General features: G+C 43.0%; 4 protein-coding genes across 4 annotated transcripts; 3 read left to right on the top strand and 1 right to left on the bottom strand.

Annotated features, from left to right (window-relative positions):
• The first annotated feature begins 3,827 nt into the window (after positions 1–3,827).
• LOC125666419 (uncharacterized protein KIAA1958-like) lies at positions 3,828–5,544 on the top strand. Its single transcript, XM_048899585.2, has 4 exons — positions 3,828–3,950; positions 4,074–4,741; positions 4,928–5,121; positions 5,258–5,544. Exons 1-4 carry the CDS (start codon positions 3,828–3,830, stop codon positions 5,542–5,544), a joined length of 1,272 nt encoding a protein of 423 aa, XP_048755542.2.
• A 1,899-nt stretch (positions 5,545–7,443) lies between these two features.
• Positions 7,444–9,993, top strand: LOC125664263 (uncharacterized). Its single transcript, XM_048896952.2, has one exon. The coding sequence runs from the start codon at positions 7,444–7,446 to the stop codon at positions 9,991–9,993; it is 2,550 nt and encodes an 849-aa protein (XP_048752909.2).
• Positions 9,994–17,532: 7,539 nt separating this feature from the next.
• LOC125664245 (uncharacterized protein F54H12.2-like) lies at positions 17,533–17,913 on the top strand. Its single transcript, XM_048896930.2, has one exon. The coding sequence runs from the start codon at positions 17,533–17,535 to the stop codon at positions 17,911–17,913; it is 381 nt and encodes a 126-aa protein (XP_048752887.2).
• A 3,551-nt stretch (positions 17,914–21,464) lies between these two features.
• On the bottom strand, positions 21,465–22,256 carry LOC130051122 (uncharacterized). Its single transcript, XM_056152486.1, has one exon. It carries the CDS (start codon positions 22,254–22,256, stop codon positions 21,465–21,467), a length of 792 nt encoding a protein of 263 aa, XP_056008461.1.
• Positions 22,257–26,711: the final 4,455 nt, after the last annotated feature.

Raw genomic sequence — 26,711 nt, 5'->3', positions numbered from 1 at the left:
CTGGCACTGAGCCAGAGACAAGCAACGCCGCAACACAGACAACTGGACGACCCCAACAAATCCCTGATGTGTGGGGAGGGGGGGGGGTTAGAGAAGTCAGTGAAGTGGATAGGTTGTGATGGCAATGGCAGCAAGAAACCATTCGAGTATTGGTGCCATTGTCATTGCTTTGGGTTTAAAGTCAAAACCCAAGCAGCCCTACCCAAGCTACAATGGTTCTGCCCCTCCCATCGGTCAGAGGCATGGCAGTGACCTGATCTATTCATATTTATGTTCCCTTAATGAAGTCTGGTAGCATATTGTTTTTACTTTGTTTCTTATAATCATTTTTGTCTCCGGTACTTTGTTTGGGGGTATTCTCAGAAACTACTCAATATTGAAAACATTTTGATATGAATATGAAACCTCTTTAGATTATATAGTATATCATTTGTAGATGGGAAGAACGAATGTAATTTTCTATGAAAATGCATGCACGTGCATTGGATGTTTGGAATACTAATTTCGAAAGTAGCCTTAGCTTTATGTCACCTCTTAGGGGGGAGGGGCGTTTGGGGAACATCTGTAATGGTCCCCGTTATCATAGCTAGTTATTTTTAAATGTCATGAGTGAAAGCTTGAATAAAGAAATGTGAAAGTGATAAACAAAATTTTAAATTTCTGTTACATTCAAAAATAGAACGTTATTAAATATGCACCCTGCAATTCAACCTGCGTTCCTACATACCCGAACCCAATCTTCGTCGTCTGGCAAACCCGATGATAATAGTAAATTTACCATTTTGTTGTTGGCTTCTAGCACAAAATCGCTTTCCACTTCCTTGCAGTCATTGCCAGACACACTGTAAGACTCCTGTCTTTGCAACATGTGCAACAACTCCGGTGGGCATTTGTATCTCGAGACCACATCCCTAAAAAAAGTCTCCTTATTGAATGACATACTCAGTCCATAAAAAAGTGGGATAAACTGTGCTTAGCTGGCGTTTATTGCCTCCGTTTTGTTCCTACGTACACTATCCCTGAAAAAATTGAGTGACAGGCAGCACGTGAAGAAGGCTCTGATAAAAATAGAAACATACTCCTCCTAGGTACCCAGCTAAAGTACCCCTTAGCTGATGGTATCTCTTGCTGAAGGTGGCCATGATCAATGTTGTGTCGCAGAAGCTCACACGCCATGTAATACATAAAGATCTGGATAATCTGCCAGCTCTTGTGATGATCTATATGAATATTTTATATTATATATAATGCGCATATATATGTTTACAATAACATCAAATACGTTTCAATTTAGACTGTGTATAAAACCATGTACCATTTGCAGATTGCGAGAGAGAGAGAGATGGAAAGCCTCACGTCCCCAAGCCTTAACCATGTTTATTTCATAGTGTCCCAATCCTGTAGTTAAAAAATACCGTATCATTTTTTTCCGTTACAACAAATATTAAAATCATTTCATTTTATCGCAACGAAAGCCATACAAGATACGAGCATTAGGTTCTTGTATTTCCTACAATAGACAGGATCACAGTGGTGTCCCAATTTTCTTTGAGTGGTCCAGAGTGTCTTCTGAGGACAGAAATTCTTTACAACATTTTGGACAACTGTGGTTATTCTCCAAAACTCGATTTCCGAGAGTAAATGGAAGGGCGTCACAACCCACAATTGTCCAAACTCTGTCGCAATTTCTAACAGTGGTTTTCAAAAACCCATCAAAGACCTGTTTTGATATAACAAAATCAGCTTTATAAAATAGATAAATGAAACATCTCATGGTAATACTAATGACAATTCAAGGTATTTTACTTTTCCCACGGATTAATAAGAGCAGGGGTTCTCCATAATACCCCCCCCCCTCCCCGGCTACTGCGGGTTTCATATCTAGATGAAAACTCGGTACAAAAGTGTACCAGTAAAATGATGTGCTAAAAGAATTTACCGTAGCTTATGAATACGTATTATTATACATTTACAGGAATTAAATCATTGTTAGTATATTACCTCTCCCCCGAATTTTCTGGCTCGAACAAATCTCCATCCAATAGTCTTCATGAGATTGTCAACAAATTTCTCCCTTAAATTTTATCAATAATTTCAAGATTTATTACCCCAAAACCATATCAAAATCAGCCTTTATTATCTTCGATATAATAAATTAAAACACACACACACACACACACAAAAACCAATTTAAGCAAAATCAAACAATGTTGAAATCAGGGAAAACAGAACATGTATCATGAATTATACCTGTATTGCTTGAAAATGACTTGATTTTTCTCCACTTTCTTCAAGATTCCTCCAACTTCATCTTTGGTGATAGTTGGGGTCCCCCATTTGGCAGGGAAAACATACTCCTCTTTCTGATAGTTGATATCTTCACTATATGGACAACCGTTGTCACTACACTACATTTGGACTTGTAGTTGCTTTGGACATGCCATTTTCTCTGAATAACCTATATAATCATTTATTATATACTTTCAATTTCATCTCTTCTTTTTTCTTTAAAAGTTTGCGGGCATATATCACACGATGGGTACCTGTAAAGTGCGAAACGAAATCTACCGAAACGAAACGAAATCTGCCGAAACGAAACGAAACCCACCGAAACGAAACAGATTGTATAATCGAACTCTTTTAATTATAATAATTAAAAATGGTATCTTAGGCCCCTGTTAAAGTTTACACATATAAATAAAATTCGCCTCCCCTTTGATGTAGGCGTTCGACTTGACTGATACAAAGTTTTAAAAGTTGGAAGGGGGGGGGTAAGCACAAAGTACATAGATACCATGTGCAATTAGCTTCGGATCCATAAATTTCAGAATGGAGGGTTACAGTCTCGCAGGTCAGAGGTCTGGGGAAACAAACTAAACAAGAGGTGGGGTCGTCGGCGTTGGGTCCGCCTTTGGGCATTAATTATACATGTTTCAGTATTTTTTGCTCTAAAGACAAATATATGTATACATGTGGATATTGTGTATTTGTATGTAGTATATCAAACGATGGATTCTGAATATGTCCTCCCGTTCTCTTTGTGATTTCTGCTTAAAATTCCCTTGTTCATAAGCCTTTTCAGTTTACAAAATGCCGACCTCCTCCTAATATTATTGCTTTGAAAAAATTCCGTTTTCCATCCCGTTTTCAATTCCCCGTCTTAGCAACACCCAAAATGTATAGAGTTTTTTCCATTATTGAAAGTACTCGCACCTCAGCAGTTAGAGATAAAATAAGAGGTTAAAAGCTCTTCCTGCTTTCAATTTTCTCAGACACCAGCTTCTTCAAACAATGTATCTATGCCCAAAGGCGGATCCAACGTCGGCGACCCCACCCCTCGTATAGTGTGTTTCCCCAGATCTCTGAGACCGTAACCCTCGGTTCTGAAATTTATGGATCCGAAACTAATTGTACATGGCATTTAATCAACTACGGATATGTACTTTGTGCTTACTCCCCCCTTTCCAGCTTTTAAAACTTTGTAACAGTCAAGCAGAAAGCCTACATCAAAGGGGAGGCGAATTTTATTTATATGTGGTAACTTTCACAGGGGCCTAAGATACCATTTTTAATTAATATAATTAAAAGAGTTCGTTATACAATCTGTTTCGTTTCGGTAGGTTTCGTTTCGTTTCGATGGTTTTCGTTTCGTTTCGGTAGGTTTCGTTTCGTTTCGGTAGATTTCGTTTCGGTAGGTTTCGTTTCGGTAGATTTCGTTTCGGTAGATTTCGTTTCGTTTCGCACTTTACAGGTACCCATCACACGATATATGCCCGCAAACATTCCGTCACAATCAATACACAAACCGGAACTACTTTTCTTTGATCATGGCCTCCTTTGATCCGTCTGCTAATTTTAACATAATTTGTGAAGACCTGGATTTGGAAAAATTGCTTCAGGATTTAAAAGAAAACAACTTTGAAATAGAGCCCAAACGTGATGAGGAAAATGTAAATGTTGAAAATTTCATTGAGGGTCAGAAGAAGAAAAACACTAAAATATCAACGGAGCGAGATGTAAGAAACTTTCAAAGATGGTTGATAGAACACAAAAACGAGCACATATTAATTCAGGATGTTGAAGTCCCAGTCCTTAACGAGTATTTATCAGAAATGTATATCAGTATACGTAAAAGTGACGGAAGCAATTACGAGCCTTCATCGCTAGAGGCAATGAAAAACAGCATTGAGCGGCACTTGAAAGATCATGCATATCCTGTATCTTTGCGAGGCAGACTTTTTCATAAATCTAACAAAGCTTTAGCAGCAAAGAAACAGCAACTGAAGTCCATCGGGAAAGGTAGAAACAGGTACGCTAGCGAAGCTTTGACAGAGGATGACGAAAATGCCCTTCTAACATCTGGGGAAATAAGTTTTGAGAACCCCTCTTCCCTACAATTTGGAGTGTTCTATTATTTCGGGAAATACTTTGCATTAAGAGGCCGAGATGAACAAAGAAAGCTTAAATTTGGTGATGTTCAAGAAAAAAAAGACGGTTCTGGAAATAACTATCAAGAATTTCATGAAAGAAGTTCAAAAACAATGGATGGAACCGGGAAAAAAGACTACAGAATGACCACCCCCAGAATATTTTCTCCCAATTCCGGACCCCCTGAGAAGGACCCCATTGCTCTCTATCGCGAATTTGTTAGACGTCGTCCTGAGGAAGCAAAAAGTGAGGAAAGTCCGATGTATCTTACACCCATCCCAATGAAAAGACTTCTAGACAGTTCACTAATATGGTAAGAAACTACTGTTACATACAAGAAAAGTAACATCCGACGTTGGTCTAGGACTTGAACCTAGAACCTCCCCTATTAAAAATAGGGTCGCTCTACCTTGAGCTAACCAACCTTGAACGGAGTCACTTACTTATATTGTAACCTTAACAAACCACCCTATCTATTCGTTTTGATTATTATTTGAAGGTATTATCCGAGACCCATGGGAAAGAACACACTGGGAACTCTAGTTAAGAATGCTGCAATTAAAGCCGGTTTGGAGGGGAAATTGACAAATCACTCTCTCCGAAAATCAACAGTAACAACGCTATCTAAAGCGGGTGTCGCACCTCACAAAATTCAGCAAATTACCGGACACAAAAGTCTACAGTCCATTGCTGGTAATGATACGGGTTTCCGATTTTTTCCCCCATTGATTTCACGAAAATAAAATCGATAATCTTTGTAGATCTAGGTCTATTATAATTGTCCACATTAATTTGGTTGTCTGAAACTTTCTGTTTGCTTACCTTTCAGTGTATGATTCCAAGTTAACAATCCAAGAACAGAAACAAATGTGTTCAATCCTGTCCAATGAAAATGGGAAATGTTCCAAAAAACGTGCATGTGCCACAGCATCTCGATCCGAGGCTGAAAGCGAAACCGCCATTGTGCCAAATCCAGAAATCCTTCGAGAATCATCCACTAATTATATCACAAATACACAAAATGAACAAAGAAACACTTTAAATGCTTCTGATAACTTCAGTGATATGTTTCGTGGCGCAGTTATTACTAATCTCACGATTAACTTTCACAAGTGAGCACCCAAGTAGTATAACGCGGCTCGATGGGTGGTTCAACTGAGTGCACTTTTGAGGTCAAAAGGTCAAGTTTTAGAACGCACTGGAGAGCGGCCGAGGTAGGGCGTTGCTAAGGCGGGGCGTGCCTAGCGCGTGTCGAGGTAGCGCTAAGGCGGCGCGTGCCTAGCGCGTGCTGTGCAGGTGTAGGAAAAATCGATAACAAAGTTGGTATGACGACGAGGCCTGAGCCGTGTGTGAATCCTTTAAAATCCACAATGAATAATAAACGCATGATGTGAAGTTTACACATTTATTAAATAAACAATTTAATTAATTTAGAGTGTTATTGACGTTGTGGAACATTCTATATGACGCTGTGGCCGAGCTAGGACTGGAACATTATAGCTGACGTTGTGGGAAAAACCTGCTTTTCTATGACGTCACAATAAGTATATAAATGCAATACACAATTCGCGTTGTCACTTTCATCACCATGTCTGAACGAATACCCAACGACTTACGGAATAGCAGAAATGGGCTCCCAACCAATTATATTGAACAGCGATTAAGATTTTTAGAGAAACAACTACACATACAGCGAGAGCGTGAATTAGAACTCCGCAGAGAAAACTGGCAACGAGTGAGATTTTTACAGCGGGGAGGGGGGATAGCCAGAGAAAAACGCCAGTTAGTGTCGGAATATTATCGAATCAAGCTCGACAGAGGCCGGCATTCCAGGAAATTTAAAGTGAAACAAAATGTGTACAACGTTACTTTCAAAGAGCTTCCAGATTCTTCCTTTATTCGGCGATTATTCAAAGATATGCTCAAAAATGTGAAACGGGAAATGCAGTGCAACCCCAATGATTATGTACGGCTCAACATTCGACACCCGTCTTTGGATTCCGAGATTTGGGTCGAATTTACCCAGTCTAAAAACCTCAACGAGGATAAAATTTTAAACAAAATAGAAGCCGTACAGCAATCTAAAAAAGAGTTCCTGATGACAGACGGAGCTACACAGTTAGATTTTTTTTCATGTCAAATATCCTCAAGGGAGTGGCGGCGGCATGAAGAAAAAGCATCTACAAGTCGATAAAAAGAAATTTAAGATCTCCAAGAGAGCCATCGTTCGTATTAACAACCCCGACGATTCATTATGTCTCCCTCGAGCTATTGCCGTGGCACAGTTACACAGTCAAAAACCCGAGCATTCCGACCCCGAATGGGAGAAAAAATGGTTAAAGATGAGAAAAGGGGATACACAAGCTCTCGACCAGAAACGACAGGCCTTAGCGCTCATGGAACTCGCCGGGTGTGCAAACGACCAACCGTGTGGGGCTCAGGAATGGGAGAAATTACATCAGGTCTTGGCTCCCGAGTATCGCTTGAAAATATTCCATTTTAAGACAAACACGCAGCGATTACGATTAGACCCCATCTACAGAGGTCAGGGGAGCGGAAAATGTTTGAACATCCTGCTGGATAACGAACATTACGATACCAAACATCAATGCCGGGAGTGACGGAAAACACATATTATTGTGATTACTGTGATGTTGGATATAGCCACATCGAAGACCACCGTACCGTCTGCCCTCACCGCTGTTCGTTTTGTTTAGCCGACACCCCCTGTTCCCCGGACGGCACCCGCACGGAATGTGCTCATTGTAAGGGATTTTTTAGAAATGCTGCGTGTTACCAGACCCACTTGAAACCTAACAGTAGCAATACCGCGACAACCGTGTGTAATTTAATGGGACGTTGCGACCAGTGCCAGAAATGGATGTCTAAGCAATTATTAAAGGGACACGCGTGCGGGGAAAAACACAATGCCGCATCTGCAAGAAACTCGTCACCACCCCACATTTCTGCTTCGTTCAACAGAAACCCAAGCCCAAACGCAACAAGGATTTGAAAATGTACATTTATTTCGATTTTGAATGTACGCAGGAAAACGGAATTCACACCCCTAATCTCTGTGTGGCCGAACGCGTGTGTCAACATTGCGACAGTTTAGACATCGACATGCGGTGTGATCACTGTCATGCGTTTGGCTCGCAACGCCGCTTCGTATTTCAAGGCCCCGACACCTTAAAGCAGTTTATGGACTGGCTGTTACAATCCCAGACGGACGAGAAGGGTAAAGTGAGCTTCAAACACGATGAAACGACCGCCATTGCGCACAATTTCAAGGGATACGATGGGCAGTTCATCTTGAACTACCTGGTGCACACGGCCTGTATCAAACCCGCAGTCATCCTCAACGGCAGTAAAATCTTGTGCATGGGAGTGTTCGGCTTGAGATTCATCGATTCGTACAATTTCCTCCCCTTTGCCCTCGCCAAGATGCCCTCTGCGTTTGGATTAACAGAATTGAAAAAAGGTTATTTCCCCCACTTTTTTAACACGGAACAAAACCAGAATTACGTGGGGGCTTATCCCGATGCTCACTACTACAATCCTGACGACATGTCGATCGCTAATCGTGCAGCCTTCTATACCTGGTACACTCAACAAGCCGGGAAAGTGTTCGATTTCCAGAAGGAATTCCTGGCTTACTGTATCTCGGATGTGGATATTTTACGCCGTTGTTGTGCGCAATTTAAGGCGACGCTCTACGGACTCGTCCGCGTCGACCCGTTTCAGGAATCCATCACTTTTGCTAGCACGGCTAATTTAGCGTATCGCCGAGGATTCATGACACAGGACACCATAGCCATCATCCCCAATATGGGATATCAACCGTCGCGCCGCTACTCGGCCAAGGCCTGTCGCTGGCTCACCTCCCTAGACCGCAACATACGTCATGCTAAGAACGGGGGCGAAATTACCATAGGACCCTATACGGTGGACGGCTACGAGGAGGAATCCCGCACCGTGTACGAATTTTACGGCTGCTACTGGCACGGGTGCCCCACCTGTTATCCGAATCTGTTGACAGAAACCCACCCCCATCGAGTCCAGCAGACGTATCAAACCCTGTACGAGCAAACCTTGAAACGCGCCGCCGCCTTAGAGCAACAAGGATATACAGTCGTGAGCATCTGGGAACACGAGTTTGATCGACAAGTGAAAAACAATCCAGAGTTACAAACATTACTACGAGACCTCGATATTCAGGACCCCTTAAATCCCCGCGATGCCTTATACGGAGGTCGTACCAATGCTACTCGCCTGTATTGCGAGGAGGGAGACATGCGATACGTCGATGTGTGTTCTCTGTATCCTTACGTGTTGAAATACAGAACGTTTCCCATCGATCATCCTCAAATCATCACCAGCGATTTCAAGAATGTGAGAGAGTACTTTGGACTCATTCGTTGCCGCGTCCTCCCACCCCGAGGTCTGTATCACCCCGTCTTACCCTATAAGACGGGCGGAAAATTACTTTTCCCCTTATGCCGAACCTGCGCCGAACATCGCAATTTAGGACCCGACGATCGATGCAGTCACAGCGATTCAGAACGCAGTCTGACTGGCACCTGGGTGACCGTAGAAGTACACAAAGCTCTAGATCTTGGTTATCGGCTCGACCGCATCTATGAAGTCTGGCATTTTGAAAAGACCAGTCAGGACTTATTTCGATCTTACATCGATACTTTTTTAAAAATTAAACAAGAAGCTTCCGGATTCCCCGATGAATGTCAGACGCCCGAACAGAAACAAGACTACATTAGTGAGATCCGGCGCCGGGAAGGCATCTTCATGAATCTAATAGACATCGAGAAAAACCCCGTCCGTAGAACCATTGCCAAACTCTTTTTAAATTGTCTCTGGGGAAAATTTGCACAACGATTACAACTACCACAAACACAGTATTTAACCGAAGAAGAAGAATTACAGAAAAAATTACAAGATGCCACTCTAGAAATCAAAGGAGTCGAGCTGCTGGAAAATCGAGATCATCCGGAATCTGACATGATGCTAATCAATTATCAAGAGAAAGAAGAATTCCTAGAAGACTGTCCTTTTGGAAACGTAGTGCTGGCTTGTTTTACCACAGCGCATGCTCGTTTACATCTCTACGAGACGTTAGAGCCTTTGGGGGAACGCGTCCTCTATTTTGATACGGATAGTATTATCTATCAACATGACGAGAACCAATTTAACCCTACCATTGTCAACAGTTTAGGCGACTGGACCGATGAATTGAGTGGAGATCGTATCGTCAAGTACATGTCGGGAGGCCCTAAAAATTATGCATACGAGACCCAGGGGGAAAAATCAATGTGCAAAGTTAAAGGACTGACGCTCAATTATCGCGCTTCTAGGATCGTTTCCCTCACCACCTTAGAAAAAATGTTAAAAGGAGAAGAAGAAGAAGAAGTCCACGTGCGTTATCCTCACTACATTCAGAGAACGCGCCAGCACGGTGTTCGCACCATCCCCTTAGTGAAAAAATACCGCGTAGTGTACGACAAGCGACAGCGGGTTCACCATTACAACACGCTTCCTTATGGATATTAGGTATAAAAAAGGAAACGCGTCTTGAGAAAAACATCAGTCTGCAAAATGAGTAAATACGGATCACTACAGAATCCTTCAGTGCCTTCCTATGGTGAATTATCGGCTCGTCTAGCGTCATTTCATACAACCCCCGATATTCTATTGAACTTATTACCTAACATTGCAGGAGCCGGATTCTTTTACAAAGGAATGGATGATCATGTGCGTTGTTTTCATTGCACATTGTCTCTCAAACATTGGGAACCCGGGGACGATCCTTGGATAGAACATGCCTATTGGAGCCCTCATTGTGCTTACGTGTTGTGCAATAAAAGTGTCAAATGGGTACGACAAGCCTTCAATGCCTATGCCCGCGCTAAAGACAGTGATCGCGATTGGGGAGACTTACCCTTAGACGCGGCAGGGAATCCAATGTGTACCCAGAAATGTCACATTTGTTTAGAACGAGACTTGATAATTGCTTTTTTACCTTGTGGTCATTTATGTACTTGTGCTATGTGTGCTTCAGGACTTAGAACATGTCCTATTTGTAGAGATTCTTTTGTAGAAACGGTTCGTATTTTTACTTGTTAATAAATATGTATGATCCCATGAACTTGTGTCATTTATCAAGATGTATGCCTACGAGACACTGGCCCCGTTTCAATTGAAACATGAATTTACTATGGTGGTGGCGGGTCCCTCTAAATCGGGTAAAACGGAATTTGTGAAGCAACTGGTACAAAATACGCAGTGGATATCACCACCACCAGAAAAAATAGTATGGTGTTATCGAGAATGGCAACCGGCTTACGAATCATTACAAAAAGCTGTAACATTCGTTCACAACATTCCTCAAGACGATGAGAAATTAGTCGCCGATCTCACTACTCGCCATTTACTCATTTTTGATGATATGATGGGCGGTAAAGCCATAGAATCTATTGTAGATTGGTTTACGCGCAAAGCGCATCATCGTAATACCAGTGTTATATATATCACGCAAAATCTATTTGATCGGGCCGTGCAACATCGTACTATCAGTCTGAATGCCCACTATCTCGTGTTGTTTAAAAATCCTAGAGATAAATCTCAGATTGGGGTATTAAGTCGCCAATTACAAATGCCTCATTTATTACCCGCGTATGATGAAGCCACCAGTATTCCTCACGGGTATTTACTAGTCGATTTAAGTCCTCAGACACCCGAGGATTTAAGATTAAGAAGTCAACTCTTTTCTACCTTAGCGGTGCACATGCCACCGAGAGTATAAATATCATTATGAATGACTATTCATTTCATTTCACAAACAACTTTCATCATGGGTAGACCTACAGCCAAGAGTATATTAGTGAAAACGTTACGACGTTTACAGCGGGAACGGGATCCCGTTCAACGAGCCCATCTCATTGAATTAGGACGTAAAGCCTTACTCAACTGGTTTGCCATGGGCGTTAAAAATTTATTACGATGAGTCTTACCCGTGAATAAACTCACGGGGCATTTCATTCAAGCACATCGTCACGACTTGAATGTCATTGCCATTAAGAATGCGAATGAAGAAGATCGTAAAAAAGCCATTTTGAAACGGGGTGGAGCCGGATTCTTAGGAGGGACCATCATTCGTCATTTGTTCAAATGGGAAACGGGGCAAAAACGTAAAAGACGTCCCCGTAGTGTGGCGAGAGTCGTGAAGCAAAAGAAAACACGTGTGTTACCCCCTTCCCTCTTAGCCTTAGCTAAGAAAAGAAAAAAGAAAGTTCCTAAAGTTCCTAAGAAAGTTCCGAAACTCATCATTCACCGGAAGACCCCCGATCCTAAAACCAGTGTCCTGGCTCCTTATCTCTTACGCATGGCTAAATTTCCTAAGAAGAAGAAGACCCCTAAACTCATCGTGAAAATCCCTTTTTCGAAATATATGACACCTCAAATAACCCCACCCAGGAAAACGAAGACTTTAGCAGAACTGAAACAAGGATTAGCTGAAAAGAAAATGGAACGAGCCATGCGGGGACCCATAGGAACTTCCAGAACCACTGATACAGCCTTACCCAGTTTTGGTCAAACCTTTGGGGGTATGACACATTTTACTCCCTTAAGCACATCGACCCCTAAGCAGAAATACAAATGTCGATATTGTCCTCTGCAATACAATTTGAAAAGTAGCCGCGATCGTCACGAGGAGACCGTTCATCACGGACGTTTCAATCCCCAGCACCCGAGCGCGTAACACTATAAAAAGCAGGGGGAATGTGCACAGACCTTCATTATTACACTATGGCTGATACGAAGAAGTGTGAATCCCGATTAAGACCTCATTTACCCCTCTTGCAAACCTTAGCGGCTCCTCATTATTCCTCCAAATTAAAGAGAGAGGTCATCAAATATTGTTCCAATGACTGCATTCTAAAGATTTGTGAGATCGTGTACAATATATTAAAAGGGGTGATTCCTCTCACTCCCGCTAAGAAGCGACAACTTGGTCCGAAGAAGCACATCTTAAGACGCATGGTGCAGCCGCAACCCGTGAAAAAACGACGAGCGTTACTCAATCAGAAAGGAGGCTTGGCTTCATTCGCTTGTGGAATTAACAAAATTTGCAAATATCCCAATAGAAGATGAGTCGTAAAATGGTATTAGTACCCGAAGCCATGCTGAATGAGTTGAAGGGAAAATTACCCAAGCCTCCCGAATTTCAATCGACCGTGGGGTTACGCAGTGAATTAGATGACATCGAACATCGAGATGATTTAACCGAGGGGGAAAAAGTAGCTTTGTATGGCCATCAACTTCATCGATATCGACAATATTTACAACAAGCACGACAACAGACTCCGTCTAAACCTTTACCACCGACACCGCCTGGGGGTGCCACAGCCACAGATACCAATGCATTAGAAGATCAGATTATCAAAAGTGTCAGTAAACCGGGTCAAAAGAAAGCGGGTTTATTACTCGATCATCTCAAGAAATCCAAAGTCTTAACTTGGAGTAAAGAAGGAGATATAGAGACAATGTGCAATGAAAACAACGCACATGATCAGTTATAGAGGACATAAGGTTCCCGATTCCAATATCGTGGATTTAATCACCGAGTCCCAGAGACAAAAACCTTTAAAACATCGTGAACCCCCTGCAGAGTTACAGCAATTTGCCCAAGCTTTAAAAGAAACGAATGCCCCTAAAGGATATGTGACCAATCGTGATGTTATAAAAGCGATGGACAAGCCCGGAAAAATCAGTACTCCTAAACCTATAGATGAAGATGAGAGCGGATTTCAAGAAATCTCGGGTTTTGACCAATCTTTCTATGAAACTCCTAGACGAATGATGACCCCTAAAAATATCAGGGAGGCTGGTAAAAAGACATCACGTGAAATTGGAAAATGGTTAACGCTACCATGAAAAAATCTAGGAATCAGATCTTACAGCGACTTTATTACGACCCTAAGACAGGGTATGGAGGAGTACAGGCTTTATACCGTCAAGTGCGTAAATTAGGTCATAAGATTACTCTTGCTCAAATTCGAGAATGGTTCAAAGAACAGGATACGTATACCCTACATAAGCCCATACGTCGGAAATTTAAAAGACAACAGACGCGAGTGACGGATATAGATGAACAATGGCAGTTAGATTTAGCCGACGTCTCGAACTTGAAGAAATACAATGATGGGTATACGTTTTTATTGTGTGCGATTGACGTGTTGTCGAAATATGCGTGGGTGGTGCCTTTAAAACAGAAAACGGGAAAATAAATGATACGAGGCCTCAAATGGATATTTCGAGACGGACGTCGCCCCGTTCGCATTCAATCGGATCAAGGGAGAGAATTCACAAATAAAGAATTTCTACAAGCCTTCAAATCCATTCATTTCTTTACGACGCGTAATGCCGAAACCAAAGCCAGTATCGTGGAGCGTTTTCAACGCACCCTGAAAGCACGTATGTGGCGATATTTTACACGTCATAAAACACGACGGTATGTGGATGTCTTACCCGATCTGGTACACGGTTACAATCACACGTATCATCGCAGTATTCAGAGAGCTCCTGCTCAAGTCAATGCCAAGAACGTCTTGAAAGTATGGAAAACCTTGTACGGAAAACAGAGACTATCATCGACCTCTTCATTACAAGCGGGAGATCGTGTACGGATCAGTAAAGCGAAACGTACATTTGAAAAAGGCTATTTACCGAATTGGACGACAGAATTGTTTACCATTTCCAGAAAAGTTCCAGGACACAACGTATATCGAATTAAAGACGACCATGGAGAAGAATTAGAAGGAACGTTTTACGATAAGAATTGCAAGCAGTAATTAAAAAAGACGATGTCTACGAAGTGGAGGAGATCTTAGGGTATAAAAAGCGCCGCGTGGGGAAAAAAGTCATTTCAGAAGTCAAAGTGCGTTGGAAAGGATATCCCCCTAGTTTTGACTCATGGATTCCTCAAGCGGATCTCATTCTGCCATGACCGTCCAATGGAAATTCTTGGGTGAAAAAGTCCCTCGAGCAGAAATTGTGTATTTTGCACAATTATTCCTGTGTTTAACAATCATTATTACGTCGGTCGTAATGTTAGCCTTAGGCGATTCCAATCGTGATTTTTGGATGGTCACATTAAGTTCTCTCGTAGGCTACGTCATGCCTAGTCCACAAATGACGTTAGCGAGCCCGAGTATAAAACAGGAACGATCTTCTTCAGATTCACCAGTTCACCATGGCTAACACACAGTACGCATGGAAACAAGAGGGAAAGAAAACGGCATGGTTTGCGGATAAGAAGATGTGTTTGAGACATTGTAAACAACACAAAGTGTTAGATCAACCGGTGTACTTGTACAAACGTATACTGATACCTCACGGATGGTCAGCCTTTATCATGAAGACCAAGTATCAAGATTTTCGTTGGAAAGTGAAAGCCCATTGGGGATGTTTCGGACGACAACACGAATCGGAATGGACATTGATTGAGAGTCCTTGGTTTGACAATTCCAAGGACTGTCTCCGACATTTCAAAGACAGATTACAGGAGGGGTATGATGTGGCCGATTGCTGGGGAACCCGACACTATCTGATGATGCGCCGCCGTTTAGTCGAGAGAGGAACACTAGAATTGGAAGACTCCTTTCTACAATCGTTGACTTGCGGTGGTGGTCGCGATCAAGAAGAATGACATGTAAAATTGTGTATTAACATTATGTTGTATGTTCAATAAAATATGAAAATGTTCATTGTGTTATGAGTATAAATAGAGAAGGAACGGAAACATGGTCATCATTTGAATCATCATGGCTCACCGAGAAGGGTTTTACATGACTCTCCTCAGTGATGGGTCTATGGACGCTTTTTCAAATAATACGACTGCTCAATTTAAAACCTTATTACCACAAACCCTGGATTTAACGGACGGAGAATGGGAAGTAGGGCTAACCGAAATGATGTATACCAATGCCTTGAAAAACATTACAAAGGAAGAGGCTTATTTTGACATCCTTATCCCTACAGCTTACGCCCAACAGGTTAAAAATCCAGATACGTTTAAATGGGGGCGATTTACACTGACCAAAAAAAACTCGATCCCTTTAAATCGTTGTGCTGTAGTGGTTGATAGGACCCATACGGATTGGGGGGATGTCATTCCACTCAATGCTATGATGACTATTTACCGAATTCACTTTAGAACAGGGGCTTACATTCATTCCACGGCTTTAATCGATGAAATCAATGAAGCCTTGCACAGAACATTCGCAAAGATATGGAAAACAGCCGGCGATCCGCGAGAAGAGAATTCTATGAAATTAGTGTACTTCGAGAAATATGATCGAGTCATGTATCAGTTTCATGGTAGTATACTTAAAAAAACAGCCTTAGCCATCCGTTTTCCCACTGGCTTAGCTTACAAACTCGGAATAGGGAGTGAGAAACTCATCATTCCCAATGAACCCATGACTACGTGGTTGAACGTGACTTACTTAGCCAACCATACCATGGATTTGTACGAAAATCTGAAATCCATGTACGTGTATTGCGATGTGGTGGATCCACAGGTGGTGGGGTCCAACGAATTGAAATTATTAAGAGTGGTTCCTTGTACCTTTCATCAAGATGATCGACAACAAGCCAAATGGGAACCTATCCGAGCAGAATATTTGAAACTGAGTAAAAAACATTTCGATACCATCGATATTCACATCATGACCTCTCTGGGGACCCCCATGCCCTTTTTAAATGGCAGAACGATCGTGAAACTTCATTTCCGAAAAGTGTATTGAAGAGAAAAGTCGTGTGACGATGAAGTATCATCGCGGAGTCAGACGACAGAAAGGACACGGATTATTTTCCATTCTCCTTCCCATGCTAGTTACGGCCATAGCCGGCGCCGTTCAAGGAGGCAAAGGCATGAAAAGAAAAAAGAGGGGTCGCAAAAAGTATGAAAAGCGGGTAAGGCTCTGAAAGGGGTCAGTCTCGACAAAGATGCAGTATCAACGAGGTTTATTACACCAGCGGGGTCATGGGTGGGGTAGTCTCTTAAAAACAGTCGGTAAACTAGCGGCTCCCGTGATCGGTCAGGTCGTTGGAGGGTTACTGGGAGGGAGCCCCGCACCACAAACAGGCGATGGATATTTTGGAGATTGGTCCAAGAGTTTGGCTCGTGGGCTTGTTAACACGGCCGCTAAAGTCATCGGAGGATTTCACTTGCCCAATATAGTACCGCCACCACAAGGGGGGAAAGGTTACATCGATTTCCTCAAAAAGGTTAACCCCACGCAATGGGGAAAAGGTTTATTCACCGATTTACTCAAATCGAGAGCTGAAAGTGCTTTATCAGCAGTCGCTAAAACGGGATTAGATGTCTTAGAAAATAAACGGTCTCTCAAAGATGCCATCAAGACACACGGAATACAAGCCATCAAAAATACGGGTCGTATGGCCATGCCGAGAATTCAACAAAAATTAAGATCCCGTCAAGGGGACAGTGTTTTAGCGGGGATGGTGAAACGAGGAGCACGACAATCCATGAAAGCCGGGTACCGGACAGGGTTAGATGTCTTAGAAAATAAACGATCTCTCAAACAAGCGCTCAGAACTCACGGAAGGCAGGCGTTAGCAACCACTATGAGGAGAAAGAAAAGAAAACAGAAAGGAAAAGGCTTTTTTACCGATTTACTCAAAACGGGAGCTAAACAAGCTTTGACGGCCGCCGCAAAGACGGGGTTAGATGTTTTAGAAAATAAGAGATCTCTCAAAGACGCTCTTAAGACACATGGTATACGAGCCGCTAAGAATACAGCCGGTATGGCCAAACATCGTCTCTTAGCAAGAGGGGACCCCGTAAAAGACAGGCCGGTGCACGAGGACATCGTAAGAGACAGTCCAAGACCCCCTCTCAACAACGTCTCTTAGGAGGACCGCGTAAAAGAAAACCCCAGGCACCGGTCCGGGGTAAGAAGAAACGATCTCTCGACATTTTCGACTGAACCTATAAAAAGGAGATGTGAGGGAGGGGTGAACCCATTTGATTCCTAACAACGATCAGTAACACATCGTTCAAAAATGATGCACAGAGAATCCTGTGCGTGTGGGACCGACAGTTTGGAACTGTTTAAAGTTCCCCCGACAAACGTCACTTTAGAAGACACTAAATGGATGGAATATTATCCGATTTCCAGTACGTTAAATTCGGATACGGCTCCCATTGAATTTGAAATCAAAGGTCAAGGAGATGAATATTTGGATTTATCTCAATCGTATCTCCAGATGGTCTGTAAATTCACCAAAGCAGACGGGACGGCTCTCACGGGAGCGGGTTCTACTTCCACCCCGGTCAATAACATCTTACATTCCTTATTCAGTGAAATCGATGTGAGTCTCAATGGCAAAGTCATTACCCCCGGAACGGATACTTATCCGTACAAAGCCTACTTGGAAAAATGACTGTCTTATGCCCCCAAAACTCTGAAAACTCAGATGAGAGCCTGTACCTTGTGGGAAAAAGATACCGCCGGTCAAATGGAAGATCGAGAGTATTCTGGTCTGGTTCAACCTCCAAAGGAATTTCCCGTAGCTAATGAAAAAGTCAACATCAATGCAATGTTACCGACCCCAATATATCCCAACGATTCTCAGAATGTGGGGTTGAGAAAACGTCACCACAAAATAAATAACAGTAAGGAAATTGTCTTGATGGACCGTTTACATCTGGATTTGTTTCAGCAAGAGAAATGTCTGCCGAACGGAGTAGACGTCCGTCTTCGATTCAATCGTGCCAGACCTCAATTCCACATGATGACCGATGCCGGAAGTAGTGGGAAAGTAGCCATTCAAAGTATGGTGTTGTGGGTGAGAAAAGTCAAACCGACTCCAACGATCATCAATCTGATCAATCAACAGCTGAGTACTCAAACAGCTAAATTCCCATTGAGAAGAGTGGAAGTGAAAACGTTCACGATCCCCACCGGGACCCAATCGAAAATCACCGATCACCTATTCCAAGGCCAGATGCCCAAACTCATCCTCTTGGGGTTTGTGGAAAACGCCGCCTTTAACGGGGATGATGCTAAAAATCCGTTTAATTTCCAAAATCAGAAAATCAAAAAATTAGAAGTCAGTATCAATGGAGACATGATGGAAACTCGTCCCCTGGAACCGAATTTCACGGCCGATCAGTATCTGAGATCGTATTTAAGTCTGTACAAAGGATTGGGAAAATTAGGGCAAGATTGGGCTCCGGACATTACTCTGGAAGAGTATAAAAACGGTTACACCCTATGGTGTATGGATTTCACCAAAGATCAAGAAGCTCAGACGGATAAATTTCATCTCATACAGACGGGGAACCTGAGAGTAGAAGTACAATTTGCCGACAGCATAGCGACGACCTTAAACTGCGTGGTGTATGCCGTCTTTGACAATTTGCTAGAAATCAACAAACAACGAGAAGTCAGCATCGATTACTGATGGACACGTATCAATTGAGAGACGTCTTATCTCGAGATTTAGGCCCTGCGTTTGGAGATGTGTATCCTAGAGATGTATTACCGGAGATCTTACCCCACCAAAAAGCGATCGTGATCAATACAGACCCTCATCATCGCCCCGGAGCCCACTGGGTGTGTTTGTATTTGAACAGCCCCATCATAGAATATTTTGATTCTTACGGATTACCCCCGATGCATCAAGAAATCAAAGCGTTTATGCGACGCCACGGCGACACTTGGATTCATAACACAAATTGTTATCAAGCGTTGAACACAGATGTCTGTGGCCAATATTGTGTGTATTATCTACATCAACGCCATCGTAAAAGAAAAACGGTTCAAGATTGGTTACTTCCTTGGAAAGGCACGGCGTTACAACGAGATCGTTATGTAGCCCAATGGTTTAAAGAGACATTTCGTAAACCTAGAACCCATAAAGGACAAAGTTGTCAATGTCATGATATTAACTTGTCACTGATGTAATTGTTCAAATGTTTAATTGTTTACAAAATAAAAAAATTTAAAAAAAATCTGTGTTGTGTGTACCTATATAAGACAGGTTTGCCACAATAAAAAAAATCAGTCTACTTAGACATGGATTACGTGCCAGTTTATAGAAGAGTCAAAGGAGTGAGAGAAACTCCTCAAAGTATGGCATGGACTTTTATCTTAGACAATGCAGGACCGGAGGATATCGTTAAAATCGTTCAGAGTGAATACCAGTATTTGATCATGACCCGAGATCAACAAACGTTAAGAGGACTAATTCAAATGAAACACTGGAGAACGAAGCGTAACATGAGGTATTTCGTTCATCCCCTATGTTGTTGGAAAGCATATGAGTATAGTCTCGCATCCGAAAGACTACGTTACATGACGGGAGACTATGAAGAACACGGCAAGTTATTAACTATCAACACTGTGTAACTTTATCGAGTTTCTTAATAATAAAAGTGCATCTGGTGTTAGTTTTTGTTTCTCTCAACCATTGTCATATACAGTCTCTTTTCATAAGATGTGGGTGGCCCTGAAAAGGGCCGGGGGGACTATGAAAGCCCCCCCCCCACACTGTCTAGAGGTTGATTACCTCATTACTGTCTGGCCTTGTTTCGCTGGCGGCGGCGGCGTCTCTTGAGCGGCTTCTTGGGGGCATCTGGCACTCCTTCATAGAAGAAGTGCCACTCAAATGAGTCGTCGGGTTGGAACACAATGCGCCCCGGGGGCCGCTGTACCAGTTCCAGCTCGGCATCCCAGTCCTCACGTTGATCCTCCGGGACCACGTTATGGTTCGTGATGGGTGGACTCGGTACTTGGCTCATCTTCAAATCTTCTTCAAAAATCTTCTTTCTTCTTAAAAGCAGTGCTGGATCACCAGTGAAGCGAACTGGCGAGCGCGCCGGTATATATCAGGAAAGCGCGGACCTCCTCGAAAACATCCCTCGCTTCGGAGACGAAGCCAAGATGGCGGCCGTCAAAATGGCGGATTTGTGCTTTCGAGCAGAGAGTTTTTTCTCATTGTCTTTTTCTAGACATTCGATGTCTGTGCATGGTAGATTTAATCTGATAGATTCTAGGGCGTGGAATTCGTTAAACTTACTTTTATTTTGCTACGTCGCAGGATATAGAAATAATCAAAGGTCAAAGAGGTCGAGTCGAGGTTCAATGTTTCTTCACCGCCTCTTTAAAACTTCATTTCTCACGTCTGTGAGGCAGTAGAAACCTCAATGATAGTTAGATCGATAGAGAAAAACCTATTTCATCCTATTTTAATGCCACTTTGAATGGGGTAGTGAACCCTTATCAAAGAAACCCCATGATTGACACTCAACAAACACATCGGGTGAATGTGACTTATAAAAACGAAAGCTGTAGCCTCGACACTCAACAAAAACACAGCATGAGTGTGACTTATGTGCAGGGAGATTTACTCACTATGAAAGTCGATGGTATTGTACAACAATGTAATTGTTTAACGGTGAAACCTCATGGATTAAGTCAAAGTATTGCTGACAAATATCCATGGGGCAACTTGTATGCTACACGGAGACCCTTAGGCCGTAGAAATCTAGCTATAGAACCCGATCGAGGAATACCCGACACGTTACGCATCTTATCAAATGCTACAGACCCTGATGTGATTTGTTTCTTAGCCCAGTGGGATTACGGAAAAGGAACTCAGCGTATTCCCCGCTATCGAGATACACCCGAACAGCGAGAACTATGGTTTCAACAATGTTTACGTGAATTGGCCACATTATCGTACAAGACTTTAGCCTTCCCTTATAAGATTGGGTGTGGGTTAGCGGGAGGAAATTGGACTCATTACAGACAATGTATTCATGATTTTGCTTATAGGTATGATCAACAAGTGTATATTGTCATTAAATCATGTATTTGTTAATAAAGTGCAACTGGTGTTAATTTGTTTCTCAATCATTGCCATAAAAGCATCTTTTCGTAACATGTGGGTGGCCCTAAAAAGGGCCGTTTGGTCCTAAGGACCGACTTTTAATGCCTGGTTCCGGTAAACCGGCATAACGGGCACCGTCCCCGGGTGTGTCGCCGCTCCTCTATCCGCTCCACACACAGGCAGCAAGCTGGGCGCTGCCCACATCCCCTGCACGTAATACCGGAGTGTACCCTGTCTTGCCAGCAGACAGGGCACTTAAACCAGATAGGAACCGCCCTATCTGCCCAGTCAGGGACAGTCATAGGGTGGTTCCTCGGGGGATGACTTGCCACAGGTGCGTGGGCTGGCCTCGGTGGCGGAGTCCTCCCTGCAGACCGGATGGTAGGTGGTGGGGGTCTTGCCGGGGCTGCTGGTCTCGGTGGTGATGGTGGTGGCGTGTCTGCGACCAACAGCGACGGACTCTGGGCTGGGCTTGGAGGTGGCGCGGGGGACGGTGACCTCGGTGAATACTCCACCGGTGACGCTGGCGACTCGCTCATCGGCACCGGGCTGTATTCCTCCGGTGCCGATGGGATCGCTGGTGGTGCTGTAGGCGTCGCCGGGGAGTAAGGTGGTGGTGGTGAGGGTGGCTGTGGGGCCCGTCGGCGTGGTCTCGTAGCCGTAGACATCCGAGCGGTGCGGCGGTGACTCCTCCCTTCATACTCTTGCCGCACTCGGTTCACGATCTCACGGGCCCCACTGCGGTCGAAAGGGGAGAAGGTACTCAGGTCGTTCTGAGAACGGACGACCCAATTCTCCCCTACCCGTTCCTCAGCCACCACTACCAGCCGGTACCGGAATCCAGGCAAGGTCTGGAAGTTGCAAATAGGGTCTCTTCTTCCTTCAGCCATTCTTCAAACAATTCTTCTTTCTTCAAATTCTTCTTTAAAATCCTCAATTCGCTTGCTGGATCACCAGTGAAGCGAACTGGCGAGCGCGCCGGTATATATCAGGAAAGCGCGGACCTCCTCGAAAACATCCCTCGCTTCGGAGACGAAGCCAAGATGGCGGCCATCAAAATGGCGGATTTGTGCTTTCGAGCAGAGAGTTTTTTCTCATTGTCTTTTTCTAGACATTCGATGTCTGTGCATGGTAGATTTAATCTGATAGATTCTGAGACGGCGAATTCGTTAAACTTACTTTTATTTTGCTACGTCGCAGGATATAGAAATAATCAAAGGTCAAAGAGGTCGAGTCGAGGTTCAATGTTTCTTCACCGCCTCTTTAAAAATTTATTTCTCGACCACGTACATCCATAAAAACATCTCATAAGGTCTATTCGATAGAAAACACCTTATTTGATTCGATTTTCACTCTACCTTTAGGATTTTCTGGATTCCTCAACAAATAAACGCTTCTCTGAGAGACTCAACTAAACACAGCTTTCGTGTAAACAATTTTATTCATGTCACATATTTCAAATACATAACTCCCACACACAACACCAATACACATGTCTTTTTAAAATAGGGTCCAACATTTTTTCCATTTCTCGAATCCTGCGTTGAAATCGATATCGATCAGCGGCTACAGTCATCCAGATACTTTTCCGGTCTTCTTCGGGTAACAGATACACTTCATTATTGTCCAGATTAAAAGTTACACATTTTCTTGTATTTTGTTGTACATGTGATGAAGATACCGCACTCGAAGGGTCTCGATCACGCCACTGATGTGCGGCTTTGTTCTCTTTAACTCCTCGGCTACTAAATGAATCAACACCAATGACTCGGTGTTGATACGGTTCTCGAGCAAATGTCTGCATATCCACCAATATTCGTCTAAAGTGATTGGAAATAATACCGCACGAAGATAGGATTTCAATTTTTGAAAATCTGGCAAGTTTTCTATTTCCTCAATACACTGTAGGACAAATGTTTTTTCGATGTTATCCCTGGCAGTCATGATTTCATAAATGAAATGAATTAAGTTCTTCACACTTTATGTATACTTCTCGAAGCCAGTCCTTGGTGATACTTTCAATCTCGGCGGTTTTTTCAGGCATGCGTTTCTTGAATTCTTCCCCCACGACATAAATTAACATCAATCCCGCATCGTTATAGAGATTGATGTACACTTGGTTCCGTAGATCTGTATATTGGTCCAGAGTCAATGGAAACACTCCCGCTATGAGAAAATTTTTAGCGAATTGAAACACCACATCGTCTTGCATTTTCTCGACCCATTCTAATGCATGGTTATGCGCTTTTTCTGCGATGTTGTCACTTTCAGCCATGATTTGTAAATGACTAAAATGAATACAAGTATCCGCTTTTTCTACGATGTTGTCACTTCCAACCATGATTCGATAATGAAGGAAAACTAGTTAAAACGGATTATTTCCATGAATCCTTCTTGTAAACATTCTCGTAGAATGATTTCGATGTCTCGGATTTGATCGGGGATGATTTTCTTCAGTTCCTCAGCATACAAATAGATCATGATCAATGGGCCGGGATTCGTGTCTTTAACTAACGATCTACCAATCCTCTGAAAACTGTCAAGATTTCCCACCTCGTGTATCGCCGATTGTACATAGGCTTTAGCAGATTTATACCAAGACGAATTTTCAACAATCTTGACAAAATCTATAATACAAGTATGACCGTCTAACCTAGTGTTGGAAGTTCCACCCATAGTGAATAAATAAGTTAAGAAAACATTCGTATTTATAGGGAAAAGGTCGTGGAGTGCAGAGAATATTCTAGATTTGATACAATAGAGTTTTTCAAGTTCAATTAGTGCACTAGCACGCGCCGGTCGCGAGATGTTCTAGATGAAACCGGTTTTTCCGATGATGCAATAGCCTGTTGTACAGTAGCACGCGCTAACATTCTCGACCATTACACTGTTAGTCATGGACGACAACGTATGGGAAGAATTGAAAGAGATGCGTCGAATGAGAAATCGTAGGAGAAGATCTAAAAATTGGTGTTTTGAATATGTCTTACAAGAGAGGGAAACGGAACATGCCATTCTGATAGATTTGGAAGATTGCTACCGCGACAATACTGTAATACAGTTTATGATTGCCCAGTTTTACACGCTGTCTAACGGAACCAGAAAAGTGTCGGGATTCATGCGTTTGAAAAAACGTCGTAACAGAGGCGGTGCATGGCGGCAGCTTTTTTGTGCAAACATTTATTGGCTGGAAACAATCAACGTGATGAATTTCCGAGGTAGCAGAGCTCAAAAAATAGAAAACGCCATTACCTCAGCAGATCACAGTTATAACTTTTATGATGTAGATTATCCCTACGAATTTGGCTTAAGAGATTATTAAAAACACACACACACAAAACAGCCCTTTTCAGGGCTATTTTAAACACCAATATAAGTTCCATTGCACTAAAGTCAATGTGTAGCAATGTGCACTAGCACGCGCTGGTCGCGAGATGTTCTAGATGAAACCGGTTTTTCAAGTTCAATTAGTGCACTAGCACGCGCTGGTCGCGAGATGTTCTAAATGAAACCGGTTTTTCCAGAAAAGATGCTGCAACCACGTGCTCCCCACGAGACAGAATAGTCTAGACATTTTGCTGGCTATAAAAGCGGAGCCCAAGTGTCAGTCCTCGTTCGATCTTCAATCACCTTCCAGAAGACATGGCTCAGAAACAACTAGAATTTGTGGACAAAGCTCAGAAGAAAATAGATCAGCTGGTACAGAAGCAGATAGCGCCACAGAAAGACTACATTGAACTGAAGAAAGCTAAGACTGACGATCAGAAGCCTGAAATGGGGAAGACCTCGAACTTCTATCTCACGTCTCCAGACTACGTTGGTCAACAAGTGAAGATGCCCCAGACCTCGAGCTTCAATCTCTCGCCGCCGAACCAGACCACGAGCTTCAATCTCACGCCTTCAGACTACATTGCTCAACAAGAGAAGATGGCCCAGACCTCGGATTACCTCCCTAGTCAGAATCCGACAGACCCGGGATTAGGCTTCTATTTTCCCGATTCACAGGATGCTACGGGACTGGAGATGGGCTTATACAATAAACCGCCCTTCGGTGGAGAAGATTCCCGCATGAGCAGGGCCGATTTCGCCATCATTACGACCACACTGGACGGTATTGTCAACCGGATCAACGTGATGGCTGATGAAATCAACAATCACACCGCGGTGCTGGTGAAAAAAATCGAGGAATTAGCATCAACCAGAGAGGAATTAGCAGCAACCCGTAAGGACATCACCAGCAGAAGAAGGAAGGACCCAGCCACTAACCCCTGTTTCACATGTGGAGAAACGGGACATTGGTCACCAGATTGTCCTCAGAAAGTCAAGAAAACTGTAGAAAAGGACCCTTGTTACAAGTGTGGGAAATTAGGCCACTGGATCAGCGACTGCCCGAGAGATGAAGACGAATTGATGGCTATGATTGGCGAGGTACCCGGCACAAAACCTCCGGTCATAAGAGAGTACACCCCATCGGAGAAGTGGAACCCACCACCCCCTAAGAAAACGAGCAAAGAGATGAGTGAAGGAGAACCCCCTAAAAAGAAGAGAAAGCTGAGCCGCAAGAATAAAGAATGAACGTGTGTGATAAAACTGGTGTGGACTTTATTCTGACAATTTTAATGTTTAACTGTATAAAATTGTGTTCAATTGTTATTCAAATTGTTTATTTAATAAATGTGTAAACTTCACATCATGCGTTTATTATTCATTGTGGATTTTAAAGGATTCACACACACGGCTCAGGCCTCGTCGTCATAGCGATCTCGACTTTCGTTAGTGTTATCGATTCTACCCCATTGTTGCGTCATAGCACTATCGACCCATTGTTGCGTCATAGCACCCGCTCCTATCTCCGCTCTAGTTCATACCAGCCTAGCCCTGCACAGCACGCGCTAGGCACGCCCCGCCTTAGCACGCGCTACCTCGGCCGCTCTCCAGTGCGTTCTAAAACTTGACCTTTTGACCTCAAAAGTGCACTCAGTTGAACCACCCATCGAGCCGCGTTATACTACTCACCCATCCGTCCTCTTCGCTGCCGCTCACAGTTCTGAAATTGTGCGTTGCTTTTATCACGCCCACAAATTACTACGCCGTTAACTTTCAATTTTTTTGTGTTTTTCATCTGTTACTCAGTTAAACCAATAAAGAAATTGTTAACAATAAAATTATTGTTAGTTTCTAAATGAAATTGAAAGTATATAATAAAAAGGTTATAGACTTTGTATGGGAAAATATGACGACCTCGTTTTTTGGCGCGCGGACGGACCTCGCAAGCTCGGTCCGTCTACGCGCCAAAAAACTCGGTCGTCATATTTTCCCATACAAAGTCTATAACCTATTTTCCC

The sequence above is a fragment of the Ostrea edulis genome, chromosome 10, assembly GCF_947568905.1.
Source record: "Ostrea edulis chromosome 10, xbOstEdul1.1, whole genome shotgun sequence".
Classification (NCBI taxonomy): domain Eukaryota; kingdom Metazoa; phylum Mollusca; class Bivalvia; order Ostreida; family Ostreidae; genus Ostrea; species Ostrea edulis.
Note: the sequence above shows the minus strand (reverse complement) of the source record. Positions and strands in the feature narration are given on the sequence as shown.